The following is a 20399-nucleotide window of genomic DNA, read 5'->3' on the forward strand; positions in this document are numbered from 1 at the left end:
TGTAGAAACATTCAATATCCCCTCTTGAACGAGCTCAGAGTTTCCATCATCATATATATATATATATATATATATATATATATATATATATATATATATATATATATATATATATATATATATATATATATATATATATATATATATATATATATATATATATATATATATATATATATATATATATATATATATATATATATATATATATATATATATATATATATATATATATATATATATATATATATATATATATATATATATATATATATATATATATATATATATATATATATATATATATATATATATATATATATATATATATATATATATATATATATATATATATATATATATATATATATATATATATATATATATATATATATATATATATATATATATATATATATATATATATATATATATATATATATATATATCTATATACTATTTGCTCGTGGACGTATGCCCGATTCCACGCACACCACCTTATCCACTGAGCCACCGCCTCCCCATTAATAAACAGGTTGACTGCTGTTCACGTAGCCAGCGTTCCCATTACGGGACGAGCTCAGATCTCATAGACCGAACTTCGGGTAGGACTGAGACCACACAACACACACCACTGAACGGAACATCTAGGCCACAACCCCTAGAGTTGCATTCCCTTCCTACTTGTTACGAGGTGAACAGGGGCTATACACACATTGAAAGGCTCGTCCATTTGCCTTTCCGAGCCCGAGACTTGAACCTGCTGGGATCTCTCTATTGTGAGTTCAGTGTGCTAACCACTGCACTATGCGGTGTGTGTGTGTGTGTGTGTGTGTGTGTGTGTGTGTGTGTGTGTGTAAAGTAAAGTAAAGTAGAGTAATTTTATTGCCATAAATATACAAAATAAAGCTATTTATACTATTTACATAGTTGAGTAGGTTTAGCCTGTCAAGCCGAAGCTTCCCGACAGACCATTTTCTTTAATAGATATATGGAGCTGGATTGGATACCTAACCCTCCTTAACTCCCCCCACCCGAAAAAAACAAAATTATCATTAATAATTACAATTATATTAATATAATCAACGATGTTAATAATGGGACAATAACAATATAATTTGATATTATATAATTAAAACAATAATAATAACAATTTAAGATTACAATATTTAAATCGATAAGAACAAACAACTACGGTGAATTACTTAATTTTACATCTGAATACTGTTATTTACATCTGAATACTGTTATTTACATCTGAATACTGTTATTAACAATCAAATGTGCTTTGAGTGATTTTCTAAACTGATAATAGTTACCACTGTTAAAAAAATGTTTGATGTCCATTGGCAGAGAATTCCATATAGTTGGTCCGTAGCACAAAATGCTGTTTTTGAAAAGAGTTGTCCTGAACTGTGGGCAAGTAAGGTTAACATTATTTCTTCTGGTGTTGTGTGATGTAGTTATCATGTGGAAATATTCACTCCCATGTTGCTGAGTAAGGCATTTAAAGATGAATGATAAAAGGAAATTCTTATGAATATTTTTGAAAGTAAGGAATTTGTATTCACGGATTACAATATGAGTAGCATCAATTTTTTTTTTCATATAAAACACACCTAAAAATTTCATTCTAAGCTATTTGCAATTTATTTAAAAACGAGGGCCACGTACATGCCCACACGGAAACACAATATATCAAATGTGGATAACATAATGTATAATATATGCTAACAAGGGCTTCTGTTGTTAGATTGTCTCTTATTCTATAAAGTATACCACACATCCTTGATAATTTAGTTACAACAAAATTTATTTGACTTCTCCAGTTAATATTTTCATCTATGAATACCCCTAAAAATTTTGCAGATTTCACTCTTTGCAATGTTGTCCCCTCAAGTAGCACAGGTGGCATGTTAATTGTGATGGAACGGTTTTGAAAAACAATGTAATTAGTTTTCGTAATATTCAAATCTAATTTATTATTTTTAATCCATCTATTGACAGCATTTAATTCATTATGGAGATTTTCATACAAGTTATCAATATTGTTATCATTTAGTAATAAGTTTGTGTCATCAGCATAAATTGTATATTTAAATTTTGTACTTGCATTAACAATGTCATTAATGTAGATGAGAAATAATATTGGACCTAAAATAGATCCTTGTGGTACACCCCTATTTATAGTTTTAAAAGAAGAATAAGTTGAGTTACAATAAACAGCTTGGGAACGGTTTGTAAGATAGCTTTTAAACAAATCCAATGGAAGTCCTCGAATACCAAAATTTATAAGTTTCCTCAGGAGTATTTTATGACATAATGAATCAAATGCTTTAGATAGGTCTAAAAACTCCTATTACATAATGTTTTTCTTCTAAGTAACGGTAGACATTAGAAATAAATTGCAAAATAGCTGATTCAGTTGAACGACCGGATCTGAAGCCATGCTGACAATCAGTGAATAATCTATTTTCCTCAATGAATTTTACAAGTCGGGTGGATATGACATTCTCGAACACCTTACTAAATGCGGGAAGAACCGATATAGGTCTGTAGTTGCTGACGTCATTTCTATTACCAGATTTGAATAATGGCACTACTTTAGCTTTTTTAATTTGTCAGGAAAAGCTCCTCTTTTAAATGTAAGGTTAATTATGTGAGACAACGGTAAGGAGATATGGTTGGCAGTGTATCTTAAAATTAAAGGAGGGATTTCATCATACCCAGACGATGACTTTTTTAACACCTTAAGGTAGTTCTCTATTTCTGATTCTGAAACTGGTGACAAATAAAGAGAATAATTAGGAGCATTGTTCAAATATTTCATAAATTCATCTCCTACATCATCATGGCTCTGACACCCTGCTTTCAAAAAATAGTCATTAAATTTATTAGGAATATCAACGCAATTAGGTAAATCAAGGGTTGTATCCTTATTGTTCTTTGATCTGCCGAGAATTTTATTTATGGACCTCCAATGAGATTTAGGATTGCCTTGGTTATTAATTAGTTGGTTCTGGTTGTATTTCTTTTTGGCCGTTTTTAACAATGAAACCAATTTATTTCTGTATATTCTATAGTGCTCCTTAAAGGTTAAAGGCCATTTGTGTGCCAATTTTTCAAGTCTGTTTTTTTCCCTGATGCTGTTCTTCAGACCTTGTGTTATGTGTGGGCTACGCTCCTTTTTAAAATTTAATTTAACATTTTTCAGTGGGAAACATTTATCAAAGTAATATTTAAATCGATCATAAAATAAATTATAGGCATTGTTTGGACATGTACAAGCTGTAACATCTGACCAGTTAATTTTTGAAAGCATATTACAAAATGTGTCTATCGAGTCGTAGTTTAATATTCTTTTCGTAATGTATATAGGATTGTGAACGACAGATTGGTTACATGCAAATACTGAGATAACGGGGTAGTGGTCAGTTATATCAGTTTTAAGTACGTAGTTGCTTACATTGTTTTCTATGTGTGAAACCCAGATTTGATCTATTAATGTGGATGAAGTGTCTGCTACACGTGTTGGTAATGTTGTGGTGGGAAATAATGAATAACTGTACATAATATTAAGGAATTCCTGCACATTATCAGTATTTTGTTTTAAGAGATCTAAATTTAGGTCACCAAAAATGAATACGTTATTGTAATTTTTATCTTTTATAATATCTAGAATTTCAGTCAGTGTATTACAGAAATCGTTTACATTACTTTGAGGTGGCCTGTAGACACAAATAAACAAGTATGTATTTTCATTAAATTTGGCTTCAATTCCTAAGGTTTCAATGAATGGTTCAAGTCGAAAAAAATTCAATAATCATTGAAGATTTGTATTTACTTGCGATATAAATGGCCACTCCCCCACCATATCTATTTCTATTATTAGTGAACATTTCGTAGTGTGGTAGCATATACAATGGCGAGATATCAGCGTCTAGTCTGGTTTCTGTGAAACCTAATACATCAAAATCTATGTTACAAGAGAGGACGGAGTCGACGAAATATTGAAAGTTGGTAGACATAGACCTAATATTCAATGTCAATAAATTAATTACAGCACTTTCTTGCAATAAAGGAAGGCAGTCTAGAAAAAAATATTTTGATTTAGGGAAGTTCACATTTCTCAATCTTAAGTAAAACTGGTTAACATCAAGATCATTATTATAATTATCGTCTTGTACTGAAAATGGAGCAAAGTATTCATATAATTCTTCTCTTGGTGCATTATTCAAATTACTAAATTCCGATAGGTCTTCACTGTTAATTGATGCAAATGGAAAAATAGAAGGATCTATTTCTTGAGTTGTAGTAGAAGTAGTATTATTAGTAGTAATAGTAATAGTATTAGTAGTAGTAGTATCAACAGTAGCAGTGTTAGTAGAAGTGGTATCAACAGTAGCAGTGTTAGTAGTAGAAGTAGTAGTATGAATGAAGACAGTAATAGCTGTAACAGCAGTAGTAATAATAGTGATAATCTACTTGAATGAATAGTATTAGTTAGAATAGTAGTGGTGTCAGCAGTTGTAGTAGTAGTATCAACATTAGCAGTGTTAGTATTAGTAGAAATAGTAGTATGAATGATGACAGTAATAACAGTAACAGTAATAACGATAGTAGCAGTAGTAAAAATAGCAATAACAATAGCACTCGCTGTAATAAAAGTGGTAGTAACAATAACAGTAGTAATAATAACAGTGTGTGTGTGTGTGTGTGTGTGTGTGTGTGTGTGTGTGTGTGTGTGTGTGTGTGTGTGTGTGTGTGTGTGTGTGTGTGTGTGTGTGTGTGTGTGTGTGTGTGTGTGTGTGTGTGTGTGTGTGTGTGTGTGTGTGTGTGTGTGTGTGTGTGTGTGTGTGTGTGTTAAAAACTAATAAAGATCACTCTTTATCTTAATGGTTTCCATAAAATGAATGCGGACACTGCACAAATATCATGAATACCGAGGCAAGTTTCTGTTGAGAAGTTGTCATCTCTTACTCTAACACTAAAATACAAACAACAAATCTGAAATACTCTAATCAACACACATTGGCCAGCTGATGGAAGGGAGTCACCAGAGAATGAAGAATGTATTTCACAGATGGTGTATAAAAAGGAAATGTTTCAGTCATCAAAAGAATTTATTATTATACTGGAAAGCATGTGTTGGGAGAAGGATGCCAAAGGACAGAGTGGATGATACAAGAGTTAACTTGTGGTGGAGCTGCAGTGAATGAGGACAACAGTGAATGAAGTTTACGCATACTTGTACATATTGAAATATTTCAAGAAGACTTATTTATCTACTAAGTTGAAGAAGACCAAGGAGGAGAACAAGAAGAACGAAAGAACGAGGAGGAGGAGGAGGAGGAGGAGGAGGAGGAGGAGGAGGAGGAGGAGGAGGAGGAGGAGGAGGAGAAGAAGAAGAAGAAGAAGAAGAAGAAGAAGAAGAAGAAAAGAAGAAAAGAAGAAGAAGAAGAAGAAGAAGAAGAAGAAGAAGAAGAAGAAGAAGAAGAAGAAGAAGAAGAAGAAGAAGAAGAAGAAGAAGAAGAAGAAGAAGAAGAAGAAGAAGAAGAAGAAGAAGAAGAAGAAGAAGAAGAAGAAGAAGAAGAAGAAGAAGATGAAGAAGCAGCAGAAGAAAAAGAAGAAAAAATAGAGGGAGGAGAAGGAAGAAAAGAAGAACCGCAGCAACAACAACAACAACAACAACAACAACAACAACAACAACAACAACAACAACAACAACAACAACAACAACAACATTAAACAATTAAACAAACACCAAATCAAACACACCTTCCTGCCTCACAATTGTGTTAGTTATCTTTCAGTGAGGGGAGGGCAGCTGTGTGCCTGGCTGTCGTTAGACACGCAAGTGGACGTGCAAACAACCTAGCGTTGGTGGAAAGAAAACCTTGGTGCATCACGAGCAGGCAGTCCTCTCTCTGCGCTGGAGCTTGCTGCTGTCATCTTGTTTATTCCTTCAGCACTGTACATCGGGACAACTTCTGCCGTTCAGGAACCGTGTACACCTTCGTTCTCATTGAAAGGTATACTGGTGTTTGATTGTATATTGTGTTTCAGTCCTCAAGCACACCTGCAGCATCTATTACAGTTTCATATTTACCTTACATTTAATTCAGAGTATTCTGCTGTTTCTGTGGGAGAGAAGTTGTCATCAAATAGAAAGGACTTCCTTCTATGATCATGTTAAAGAATTTGCGTGATATCCAGAATACTCGTACAAATTTTTTCCACATCAAACAATACCAAGAGTAATCGACAGTCACAGAAGAATCTTTATCAATCAACGGACTGATATCACTACTTTTACAGAGTTCCTTTTCTGACATTCATATTTGCTTTTTTTTTCCTTCAAGTAAGTGTTCGCCCTTCAAACCTTCAAGAATAGTTTGTCTTCCTCATGAATGACTCGGACACACTTCGCTTCAAGTTCGTTCGAGATCTTTCTATAGTGTTACAACAAACAGAAACGTTCAGTTTGAGTCTCTGTCAATAGACCAATCCATCACTGATATGTCGGGCCATAAAGCTGGGCCGTGTAACAACCACGGTCATGGGAAACTGCCGGCGTCTTGATGACCTCATCCCTGCCGCAGTGGAAAGAAAAAATAACCAGACATGACCAACGTTTTCACTCCATTATTAACTGAAACATATGACTGTCACAGATGATGTGACAAAAACTGTCCTGTTTCCATCTAAGTTTTTCAGCCTCTGCATCATGGCCAGCACAGTATATAAGCGGCAGCCAGCCATCATCTTCACCAGTCACCTCCCTCACACACTCATAGCACCATGTCTTACAAGGTACGCACTCACTGCACCACTTCATGATCTGCCTGATAGTACATTCGTGTAAAACCATCGCCGCTACCGCCGCTCTGCTGATATTCTCTCACTCACACATTGCTCCTTTCCAGATCCTAGTGGTGGCTGTCCTGGCCGTGGCTGTCTTGGCTGACATTGTTCCAGATACCTACAAACCACCCCACCCACATCCACATCACCATCCCCACCCACACCCACACCCCAACCCTCACCCTCACCCACACCCATACCCCCACGTAAGTTGTCCCGCATGGCTCCTTGCTGGCTCTCACTTGCCACCTCTCCGCCATGGTTCCTTCAACACTTTGCTTTCCTGATTGTGTTCTACTCCACTTGTCAGACTTTTCCATCCCCGAGGAGGTGGTGGTGGAGGAGGAGGAGGAGGAGGAGGAGGGAGAAGAGAAGTGGCTGAACGTGGTGGTGAACAGTTTTGCACGTATTCCCCATCAATTTGACAAATACTCAGAAAAAAAACAAAAACATCTCCGTAATCATTTATAACACTCATTCGACGAACTCCTTTACAAATTACTAAGCATAAAACTTGAAAACATGATTCTCTGAGCTAAACCAGCGTTCATGTTCACCACTCAGTCATCGTCAGTGCTTCTCCTTCAGAAATACAGCGCTTGGCCACACAAAGTACATTATTCACTACACCCTGTAATACCAAACTGCCACTCCTCACATCTCTCTCTCTCTCTCTCTCTCTCTCTCTCTCTCTCTCTCTCTCTCTCTCTCTCTCTCTCTCTCTCTCTCTCTCTCTCTCTCTCTTACTCTCTTTCTCAGTGATAGCTGACTGGAGTTCAATAGTCAGTGCATTATTAGTAGTGGGAATTAAATTTATACATTTAAATAGTAGATGGATATTAAGTTTCCATGTGTGTGTCATAAATTGCCACGAGTGCTCTAATGGCTTTTTTTTTTATTTCTCATATATATATCTCTCTCTCTCTCTCTCTCTCTCTCTCTCTCTCTCTCTCTCTCTCTCTCTCTCTCTCTCTCTCTCTCTCTCTCTCTCTCTCCTACAGGTTCCCCCTAAATATGACTTCCACTATACGGTGAAAGACAAGTACAATGACTTCGGCCACTGGGAGTCCCGTGACGGAGACAACACGAGTGGGAAGTACATCACCGTGCTGCCGGACGGACGCACACAGATCGTTACCTACACCGTGAGCGGCAAAACCGGCTATGTAGCGAACGTTGTTTACGAGGGCGAGGCAGTTCATCCCAAGCAGACTGTATACAAGCCCGAGTATTAACAAGAGCCAGTCTACACCTCGAACCAATACAGTTTTGCCAGTACTCAAGTCCAACTTTTGCGGTCCGCTACTTCTTATTTATTCTTTCATTGTTACAGATTCATGTAACGACTGATGTTAACTTATTAATAAAACTTTCAGCATTATAGAGACTTACTGTCACCTGAAACTGCAAATTCCAATAGGTCTGCTGGTATTTGTTCTCCATTTGTGTTCTTTTGTGGGAGTGAGAGGGAGCGCAAAATCATTACCCTGGCAACTCTGAGATAATGAATGCAGCAATGGTGAGTACTCGGCCGCCCGCCACTCGTCTCTACGCTCCGTGACTCGCCTGCCTCCATTGACCTTGCAAGGAGGCGAGGCGAGGCACAAACTAAATACTGTACACCTTCCATTGCTCATTAAACAGGCCACCATAGACCACCAGTTGTCCTTTCTCTCATTGTCTCTCATTTGCTCTCCACCTCTCTTCCTTTTACTTTATTTCATTTATCCTCATTTCCACTTTCATCTTTCTTCCTTCTTATTTTTCTTCCTCTCATTATCTCTCATTTCTACTTCCTCTCACTTCCTCTCATTTTTCCGTCTTACTCTTTCTAAAAACTCATTTTCAATTCCGTTTCATTGTACGGACATTGCATCCTAAATCACAGACCGCATCCTTTCTTTACTTCTCAACAAAACCTACGACAAAAGTCCAACTGCAATAAGCAATATGCTCGCTGAGATGAGCAATAAAGGGCTCTATATGTACGTGCACGCATCTTTTCTCCCTAGTCACTGCCCCCACAGACACGCGTCATCACTGTGTATAGGACAGCCCCAGTAATCTCCCTCACCTGTCATCCTTCCCTAACAGCGATACGACATACAAAGTAACTACTCCTTCACTTCATTCACCTGGTATTACACATCTTGTCTCCCTAGTCACTGCCCCCACAGACACGCGTCATCACTGTATATAGGACAGCCTTAGTAGTCGCCCTTACCAGTCATTCTTCTCACTCCCTAACAACGATATGACATACAAAGAAATTACTCCTTCACTTCATTCACCCGGTATTACATTCAATACAAGATCACCAATTTAAATATCAAGAATATGTCTCCTTCATGGGGTCGTCGTGGTACAGTGGAACCATGCGTGCTTTGGGGGCCAAGGGATCTCCAAGCGCACGGGTTTCCTTTCTCGTGGTAACGGTTCCCTAATGAGTGGGCTTTCAGATAGAATGTTTCCTTTAGCCCGTAAGTTCTCGTGAAAGGTCCATATGGTATAAAAAATAAATAAGTCTTCGTGATGGCTGTCTTCTTTGCTTGTCGTCTTGCCTGAAACAATCTCGCACAAGCACTATGTTGCCTGTTTGCTGTGTTAACATGATGAAAAACTACTTAGACTTCTAGAGACCACTTTCTTATTCTTCCCCTTTCAGATAAATTCTACGGTTCAGGAATTAACTAAATCATGTGACGTCGTCTAGTGTCTACGGTAAAGACAGCCACAAGCCCTGCTACGATAGGACGTTTTACATGCGTTTTTTTGGAGGAAGTTGTGGTTGGAGCTGGAAGCGGTCGGAGGCAAGTTCACCTACAATACCGCATTAAAGCATATAGGAATGGTAACGGCAGATGCAACGACACTATCTCCGTCAGAGCACAGTGAGAGAGTAAATGCTTATGACGCATCCCATAGACTCGTAATATCTAAGAGAGCTCGGCGTGTAGCATGTGAGTCTCCACCGCTGGGATATATGGAAAACTGTACAAAAAAAAAATAAAATAAATAAATTCAATGAAGCCTTATATCATTTTTTTTTTTTTACTTATACCGTGTGGGTTTTTCACGGGAACTCATGGGCTAAAGGGGATAGTTTTTGGGGTACCTCCTATCTCAAAGTCCACCTGCTAGGAAACCGTTGCCCCGAGTGAGGAAGCCCAACCTACACTCCTTTGCAATTATTCCCTGCCCTAATTCTTTTCTAATGCAATCAGATTTCTTTTCATACTGTAATTACGTCACCATTCTACCAAAGTTTCTCTTACAGCCTTGAAAAGTTGCTAGTTATAGAAAAAAAAAACCTGTTTATGAGTAAAATAATTGATTAAAAACAACATTATGAAACCCTATAACCCATCCATGATACAGCTGAAAATGTATCAGTGTGTCAGTAGTAGTGTATAAGTATTATATTGGTTTAACATGATGAACTAGATGGTTGATGACAAGAGAAATACCAATATGAACACCAGCCACATGTTTTAATGGCAAGCCGACTTCACTTTCAGTGTCGAACTGAAGAATTAAAATACAAAAAAAAAAAAAATAAAGTTTTTAATTAACCACAGGAAGACTGCTTATTTCATTTCAAGAAAAAAAAAAACATTTTTATTCTTTACTCAAATGTTATCCATTTCATTTCAGCCAATAAAGACATCGTGAGTTTGATACGGCAACACTTTGCTCTATGGTAAATGAACACATTATAATAATCTGGAACTCCCTGCCTGCTTCTGTATTTCCCCCTACCTGAACTCTTTCAAGAGAGAAGTTTCAAGACATGTCTTTAATTTTTTTAATCTTTTAGGCTTTATTCTTCACTCATGGAATCGTATCTTCAGTGTCTCTTATATTCTAATATTATTTTACTTTTGATCGCTAATTCCATTAGTGATACTCCTTGCACTGTCCTGTTCTCAAAGATACGCACGGTATCTTTATGCTTCCTCCCACCACTTGCATATCTGCCCAGTCCTTTCACCTGAGCTCCAGATGTCACACCGTGGACACCTTCCACCTGACTCCTGATATTTCTCCCGCCGCTGCCCTCGGAAATCATCTCGCATCCTTAAGGTACACATTCTGAATTTCTCCAGCTGGGTTATCGTTGCCAAGGCCTTGCGTTGCCCTGTGCCTTATTTGATTTATGCTAAAATGAACCTAATTTCTTTTGTTGCACAAATAAAGGCACACCAAGGACTTCATGTAAAAGGTGATCATTCATTATTTGTTTCTAAGTTAAATAAAATCGTTAATAGTTTGGAAAACATAAATATCGAAATGAGAAATAAAACGTTCAAGTAAACAATGTAAAAAGTAAGCAGAGTATGTGTCTCTAGGTGTTTCTATGCAACATGCATTGCTGTTGGTAAGTGTTTGGGTGAGTAACATCAACTTCCTCTCAACAACAAAACAATTGCGGAAATAATAAACAAATAAAAATATACATCATTCCTTGTTATGTGAAATGTGACTCACAGTAAACACTAAGAAGCCGATTTGGTTTAAAAATATCTGCCTATCTATCTTTTGTACACCAGAGTGGTAATAACACAGAGAGCTCCACACAAAGCACCACACACCAGTACACACACACCATTTACACTCTTGCTACAAACTTAGAAAATAAATGGATTTAAGAAAATACAGTAGTTATAGTAATAGCATAGCAGACTGAAGATATTAGGTTAGCTCTTAGATGCTCTGCCTTCCACTGGTAAAAAAAAAAAAAAAAAGCACAATGATTAAACTTTAAGAATAAAAATATTTCAGTTAGCGTGAACTCAAACATTTAGCGTGACCTTCGCTAGTAAATCTATACAAAGAAAAAAAAATGATAAAAATAAGCACAAGTGAGACAGCAAAACACTTCATAATTGGATACAAAAAAACGAAACTTTCTACGTCGTTTACTTGAACTCAAACATTTGGCGCAACCTTCACTAGTAAATTTATGATATGAAAGGACAACTCAAGCTTAAAGGGTCACAAAAACACAATACCTTCTGCTCTACTTACACTTGGCCAGCAGATACGCTCTTGATGAATTAATACACTGAATATTTCCTGACAATGAGAAAATAACCAGTTGAGTAGCATCAATTTTTCGTATAAGAACAAGTTAACATTAATTCTCTCTCTCTCTCTCTCTCTCTCTCTCTCTCTCTCTCTCTCTCTCTCTCTCTCTCTCTCTCTCTCTCTCTCTCTCTCTCTCTCTCTCTCTCTCTCTCTCTCTCTCTCTCTCTCTCTCTCTCTCTCTCTCTCTCTCTCTCTCTCTCTCTCTCTCTCTCTCTCTCTCTCTCTCTCTCTCTCTCTCTCTCTCTCTCTCTCTCTCTCTCTCTCTCTCTCTCTCTCTCTCTCTCTCATAAAACTGCAGATTAATGATGAATCGAGTATTTTCTTCATTTCACAATGTTCCTATATCAAAATTCACCAGAATGTCATGTACCATGTCAACCAACACGAAGCTTCCACACATTTCTTTGAGTTTGTTCCTATGCACGGTAACCACATAATACACTGCAGACAAGGGAAGTTACAGGAAGTGAACAGGCCTACACGTGCCAGTCCCTTTGTAGAAAAAACATGTTTCTATCTTCCTCATCCACAATTGTATCTTATCTTTTCGTAATGTTCCGCATTGACTTGACACCATCTACCTTATGATATGTTCCGATAATGAAAATCTCTCTCTCTCTCTCTCTCTCTCTCTCTCTCTCTCTCTCTCTCTCTCTCTCTCTCTCTCTCTCTCTCTCTCTCTCTCTCTCTCTCTCTCTCTCTCTCTCTCTCTCTCTCTCTCTCTCTCTCTCTCTCTCTCAACATGGATTTCGAAGCCATCTATCGACTGAAACGGCGCTCATGACAGTTGCTAATAAACTGTTCGACAATATTGACAAACGTAAAATATCTCTTGTCACTTTATGCGACCTGTCTAAAGCTTTCGATAGTGTCAGCTACAAAATTCTAATAGATAAACTGCATAAGTTGAAAATTGACAATTTTTGGTTTGATAGTTATTTAAACAAAAGATCACAGTGTGTACGAATGGGAAAGACTCTCTCTGATAAATTAGAAATTACATACGGTGTCCCTCAGGGATCTGTGCTGGGCCCAATCTTGTTTTTAATATATGTTAACGACTTAACACATTTTATTTCTGACTGTCTAGTAGTACAATATGCTGATGACACCCAGTTTATTCACACTGGTAGTATTGACAATATTGATGACCTAATGTACCGAAGTGCTACTACCTTTAAAATTGCTAAAGATTATTTTAACGTAAATGGCCTATTGCTTAATACTAAGAAAACGCAGTGCATGTTTGTAGGCAGCAGAACATATATTTCAAAGATACCTCCAAACACTTTTTTAAAGGTCGATGGAAGTAAGATAGCCCCTAAAGATATGATAAATAATCTTGGAGTAAATTTTGACAAGTACTTGACGTTTGATAAACATATAAATAACATTACCAGAAAGAGCTTCGGTACGTTAGTCTATCTAAATAGGATTAAAGACTACCTGAGTTCTGATGCAAGAACAATTGCTATAAACTCTCCTTGTATTAAGCTCAGTGAATTATGGTATGAAAATATGGGGATCTACTAACGCAACTCAGCTACAACGAGTACAGAAAGTACAAAACTTTGCTGCTAAAGTTGCACTGAATGGAGGGACTAGGCGTGACCACGTCACTCCTTTCCTGAAAAAGCTTGGATGGCTAAGAATTGAATATAAATATAAATATGAATTATGTGTAATGACTTATAACATTTTGAATGAGAGAATTCCGCACCATATTCTTCCCCTACCAAAACTCAGTGATCTACGGCTTCTTCCTACCAGACAACAGAATCAACTGTATATCCCTCACACTAACACACACACTGGGGCTCGCTCAGCACTGGTGGCCGCGCCACGCCTGTGGAATAGCCTTCCCGCTTGTCTCAGGAATGCCGCCACCGCTTCTTCTTTTAAACGACAGTTGCTACGCCACTTTTTAGTGCAACAGTTTAGTACTCCATAACTATTGTACAAATTAAGTGTTTTCTTGTTTTACTATGTTTTTAATTTATTTTGATTATTTGTAGACTTAGTGTTTTATTTTTCTTATATAATTTTACTCATTGTCGTTTTAAGACATTAGTTTTACCGTTCTAAAGATTTTAGTGCAGATAGTATAGTCTATCTACTTTTTATGTATTTGTGATTTTTCATATATAGAACAATCTTAACTGTTGTTTACATGTTGCCTGACCCAATGTTTATATGCTGTAAACACCATGTAAGGAATAACCATTGTATTGTATAATGGAATAAACATTCTGATTCTGATTCTGATTCTCTCTCTCTCTCTCTCTCTCTCTCTCTCTCTCTCTCTCTCTCTCTCTCTCTCTCTCTCTCTCTCTCTCTCTCTCTCTCTCTCTCTCTCTCTCTCTCTCTCTCTCTCTCTCTCTCTCTCTCTCTCTCTCTCTCTCTCTCTCTCTCTCTCTCTCTCTCTCTCTCTCTCTCTCTTTCTTTCTTTCTATTGAAAACTGCATCTCGTTTACACATTTTCTTCCAGCCGTCCGTAGGTCAAAGGCGTGAGGTGTGGAGACATTTAACACAGCATGTCTTTAGATTATTATATTATCATCTGCCTACAAGTGTCGAATATATAATGACTACTTACTGAAAATGGAAGCATGATAATTGCTTATTACTTCTCCAGTGAGCTCTAATCATCACCACCTTGGATAATTTCTATACAAGATAAAAACAAGACAAAAGCCTAGATTTCTCCACTCGTCCCTGTCCACCATGTCTGTGGCGCCCTGTCAGTGTTGCCTGTCTGTGTCACTCGTCTATTGCAGCATCCAAGGCACCTACGTGATTCTTATCCCTTCGGTTTTTGTAGATTTCCTGCTGTGAATTGTCCTGTACTAGAATCGCATCATTCCAGCTACTTATGATAATATTAGAATCACAAGCATGTCGCCTTGGTGAATGAAAACAACGGTGAACTTATAACAGATAAATTTTTTTCGAAATTACAAGCGTTTGAAAGAGAGGGAAAAGGCAACATATATATTCATATATATATATATATATATATATATATATATATATATATATATATATATATATATATATATATATATATATATAGAGAGAGAGAGAGAGAGAGAGAGAGAGAGAGAGAGAGAGAGAGAGAGAGAGAGAGAGAGAGAGAGAGAGAGAGAGAGAGAGAGAGAGAGAGAGAGAGAGAGAGCAGGGTATGATCACTGTCTTAGAATTAATCCAACACTAGTTAAAAAAGAGTGACGAATGAAGGAAATTTGTAATAAGGGATATAGGGATTTACTGATTACCTGATCGATTTATCAAACAAAGTTATAGATAACATCTCAAAAGCGAGGTCATAATTATCACACCAGAGGGAGGCAAAGAACGCACTAAGGGGGAATATGTGTCTACCGAAGGAATATGGCAAGAAATCTCAGCCTTTTTTTTTTTTAAGTGATAGTTAAGGCATCACTTTTTAATGTGAACCTAAAGAAGAGCTTCTTTTAAGTTTGAGATTATATCAAAACTACTTCTGACTACTGATTCATTATAATTACATTTCTATTTACTTAATTCTGTCTGACGTGAGGTGAATTAATCGAATCTTGGAGTTAACTGGAGCACTGAATAGGATAATACATTCTTATCGCAAATTAATTTTCATATAGATCAAGTGTGGGCAAACTACGGCCCAAGGGACACATGCGGCCCGCAAAAAGGAATTCATGCGTCCCGAGAAATGTTAATAAATATTAAAGAGAAACATAATAAACAACGCCAAATAATATTGTAAGCATTTCATTTTCCTCTCGCAGGTGTGCATATGCTTGGGAGAGTGGCTTTTTCCTTAAAAGTCTTTTATTTGTATTTTAAATATCAATAATTTTAGGTTAATATAGTATGTGAATTATTTTTTTCTAATGTGGCGCAAGCACTTAAAAGTTTGCCCACCCCTGATATAGATGAACAATACTAGTGAATATAGTTTCTCCACTAGATAAGCAATCGATGCTGCATAAGATTGAGGAACCCTGCCAGCGTAAGATGTAACCAATCGCATTATGTAATGCGTATGTTCTCGTTTCCACCGGCCAGGCAACCCAATGCCAGCTGCTCTCCCAAGAAATCCTGTTCAGTGAGGCGTAAGGAAGATGAATTGGAAGATGGTTTGAGGTGAGAGATGAAGACACTGATATCAATTTTGATGATATATTCATTATTCACAGTTGGCTCACAATGGTCAGAACAAGGTGGAAATGCTTTTCATGTCAAATATTGGTCCGTTAACCCGAAGTTCTTTTAATGAACAGACCAAAACATTTTGTGACTTAACCTTAACTTCTAGTCAGCTATTTTTTTTTTTCACTGATATAACATTTCTACATAAACCTATGTAAGGATCTATGTACCTACACATGACATACAGTAAGCCATACTAAGGAAAAATGCGTGTCAGCGTGTCATTCATAAACCTCGTCTTGCATGATAATTGGTAGAAATGAGAGAACATATCGAACAAGAACAGATACCATGAAAGCGGTATGTGTATTAATATATATTTAAAAGAAAATACAGCGTGCTCTTAATAAGTATCTAGTAATTTTCGTTTTTACTTACAAAGCATGTTATTGAATTACCTAATTTGAGGTCACGTGATAGCAGGTTCCAGTACTCGGTGCCTCCATATACAGTACTTTTGTTGAGCAGAGCGATATTCTTAGCTCATAATGGCTTGTGTTGCGATGACGTGGACTATCACATGGAGATCCACAGTCTTTTGAGAACTAACCTGAAGCATAAATACGAATGTTCATGTTTGTAAGTGAATAATATTTGTTAGCTTAGGTTATTTAGGTCTTGAAATGGTGATGAGCATGCAAACCGAGTAACTCTTTCCAGTTTCTTTTGCATAACAAAGTTCCTCTTGATTAGTTTTGAATCCACCACACTATGCACCACAACAATGTACTATATGCATGTAGACTAAGGAAAAATAGCTGACTTTCAAAGAGTTAGTGTTCATAGAATCTTTAACGTTATAGATAGTGTGGAGGAGGTGAAGAGAAACACAGGTGTAGGGAGGTGAGTTTATTCCTGTCTAATTTCGCTGATGCTTCTTCAGGGGAATTGATCAGCGAAACTAGTCGGGAATAAACTCACCTCCCTATACCTGTGTTTCTTCACCTCCTCCTCCAACTTGTCTGAATGTCTGTACAGAGTTATAGATAGTGCTAAGAAAGGATCGAGTTTTGAGGTGTAGGTATGACCGCATAAAGAAGAGGAAGAGGAAGACAGTGGTGGTAGATGAAGAGAAAAGACTTGAGGTCGAGGTTGTTAGCGCAGAGTCATTACGGAGCTTCAAAAGATTACATAGATTCATTCAGAGGAGTCATAAGTACATGTATGTATATATCTTACACAGAGACTGCTACGTGTAGCTGTAATGACATCTTACCATGTTTTTATAATTATATGTTCTCATCATATGAATAATTCTCCTTTAAAATACATCACAGGAGATATAATGTATCCTTACACGCAACACGTCGTAAATCAGGTGTAGTACAAAAGCGGTGAAGATACATCAGTTTATGTTCACAAATCGAGTAACGCACCATTCTCCTTTTGTGTTTAAAGTTTTCCTTCAACCTCAAGCTCTCTGACCTGCTAAGAATCCATTATTCATCGGGTTTCTAAGGAGACTGTCAGCAGATAAGAGAACTCAGAATTGACAAGAAACATAAAACTTATCTATATTCCAGTAACTCATGGATCCAATATCAACCAACAACTAAGAAACTGCAGGTGTCAATCCGAATAACCAACCTGCCACGGACGACTTGGCTCCCTCGCGCCTCCCTTTGCTCACTCACACGGTTTAACTTCGTGCCCAAACTTCCTTTCTTAAAACTGTTGTCCCATTCGTTCATCTTATCATTCCTCCATACACCCACGTCTATATTATGGAATAGTTTGTGTTTTTTCACCAAACATCGATACACGAAATATCACATCTGGTGGAAAAAAATGTTTCTTCACAGACTTTTTGTTATAAATTGTTCTCTTATTCATTCAAACATCCAACCACATCAGTACCATAGGAAAATTGATGTTTATTTCAGCAAACATTAAGGTGTAACAATGATGGACTGACCAGAGGAAACTTACATGGAGCACGGGTGAGTGTAACAAGTATAACGAAAAAAGAAGTAGTGTGGAGTGCAGGTAAGTGTGTTGCATGTTGCAAAAACCAGCGTAACGTGGAGAAAGGTGTGCAGGACCTGTCTCTACTCCTACTAAAACTTCACAATCCTGCCAATATAAAAAAAAAAAACACTGAGAGGGATAGGAAAAAAGTCAGAAGGAAAGAATGGCGTGGAGTGCAGGTATAAATTGCAGTGAAAAAAAAAAAAAAACAGCGTAACGTGGAGAAAGGTATGCAGGACCTGTCTCTACTAGTACTAAAACTTCACAATCCTGCCAATATAAAAAACACTGAGACAGATAGGGAAAAAAAGTCAGAAGAAAAGAATGTAGGTAAGTATATAAATTGTAGTGAAAAACAGTGAGAAAACTAGAAAGATACCTAATACCTCGCCTTCAAGCCTCACATACCTGCCAATACTGACAACACTGACCTTTGCTGCCCTTGTAACCATCGTTGAAAACAAGAACTTTACTGACCACACAACACCAATTCTGGACACACAAACTTGTATGATAGAGAAAGTGACTCACCACCACCACACAGCACACACCACCAAGCCACTACACACAATGCTCTACCAAATACTAACTTTATAACAGAAATTATCACCTACCACACCAACACCAACACTGTCACACAACACTAACAAATATTAACCCTTCAGTACTGGGATACATTTGTAAATTGAGATTTGTGTACGATTAGGCCATTTTATTCATATTAACCCCCTTAGTACAATGACGCGTTTTCATATTCATTCAGCCTATTATTTGGTAATTTTGTACAGCCTCAGAAACTCATGTGAGTTTTAAATTATTGAAGACTCTGGCTATTGATCTTCTGATCTCCAAGGACCCTTCCTAATGTCAATAAAATGGTCAAATCATACACAAATTTCGATGTAAAAATATGTTCCAGTAATGAAGGGTTTAAGAAGGGTGTATGGAGGTTAGAGGCCACAGTCATCACTATTTCCATCCCCCCACATGAGTTTCTGAAGCTGTAGAAAATCACCAAATAATAAGCAGAATGAATATGGAAACGCGTCATGGTACTGAAGGGGTTAATTGAACAACATAGATATCACCTATACCACCACCACACAACAACGAAACAGTGCACATGTAACACACTACTAGATATTAACCTGCAACACATAATGAACCTCTCCTGACGGCATCAGACGCCACCACCAAACACTAATCCAACAACACTGTACATGCAGGAGCGGTCTAAGATGACTACAGCTTCGTCACCAAGATGAATTGTAGCCAGCGTCTTGAGGAGAAGATTGAGTGATTGGCTGACTGACTGATTGACTGATTAATTGATTGATTGATTGATTGATTGAGAGAGAGAGAGAGAGAGAGAGAGAGAGAGAGAGAGAGAGAGATCTGGTCTGATTACAATTCATTATGGCAACGAATAAAGACACAACTTATGACTACAACTGTACATGCAATTTTACCATAGCAACATCAATAACTCTTTCTTACACACCTTTACGTTATAACTATAGCCTGTTTACTCTAAAATGACTCCTGGATTGAAAACATATAGCTTACTGATAACGCAATTGATTTTACGTGAATAATATTTGTTTTCTGTTGATCAACGCACTTATTACAAGGATAGCTCACTGTTTTCCTCGAGATCTGACAACCACGCATTCCTCGGGACTTAGAGCCACTTTACAGTAGACAGACTATATTTCCTCTTACAAGTAGAACAATAAAAGCAACACAATTAGCTTGGTTATGCCCTATAGATCTTGACATTCACGGTTATAAAGCATTACATGAATCCCTGACAATCATAAGAGCTGCCAGTCTGTCAGTCTTAGTGAGGAGGAGAAACGAGGTAGGACCCGGCCTAACTGGCTGCGTGGCGGGGACAGGCTGCGGCAGGGACCGGCGGTGTGTGGGTTATATGTGGCACGCACATCAAGGCCACGCAGGTTGACAGGTATTGCCACAACCAGGGAGGCTGAGGGACCCATCAGTTTTCTAAAGCGCTTTGCTCTCTCACCACAACTAATTCCAGAGGCCACGGAGATGATTACCTGGTTATTGAAGAGTGTTTCTCCTGTGTATAACGTAAAAACTGTAATAATCCTCAAAAGTCCTTGGGTGCAGAAGTGTTTGAGAGTGTGGTGACCAGTATCATGCGCTGCTTGTACTGGTACCACTGATACGCTCCTTACAAGATTCCAGGAACGCTAAAGGTCGCAGGTGTTCTTTTTTGTATAAATCTCCTGAACTCTTGGCAC

General features: G+C 37.4%; 1 protein-coding gene across 1 annotated transcript; it reads left to right on the forward strand.

Moving 5' to 3' along the window:
* Positions 1–6783: 6783 nt before the first annotated feature.
* Positions 6784–8245, forward strand: LOC123502204 (cuticle protein 8-like). Its single transcript, XM_045251450.1, has 3 exons — positions 6784–6813; positions 6927–7070; positions 7866–8245. Exons 1-3 carry the CDS (start codon positions 6802–6804, stop codon positions 8097–8099), a joined length of 390 nt encoding a protein of 129 aa, XP_045107385.1. The 5' UTR covers positions 6784–6801; the 3' UTR covers positions 8100–8245.
* Positions 8246–20399: the final 12154 nt, after the last annotated feature.

This window comes from Portunus trituberculatus, chromosome 10 (genome assembly GCF_017591435.1).
Source record: "Portunus trituberculatus isolate SZX2019 chromosome 10, ASM1759143v1, whole genome shotgun sequence".
NCBI lineage: Eukaryota > Metazoa > Arthropoda > Malacostraca > Decapoda > Portunidae > Portunus > Portunus trituberculatus.

Coding starts and splice junctions, on each gene's coding strand:
- LOC123502204 (XM_045251450.1), top strand. Junction 7,071..7,865: donor ACCCACACCCATACCCCCAC/GTAAGTTGTCCC, acceptor TCTCTCCTACAG/GTTCCCCCTAAATATGACTT.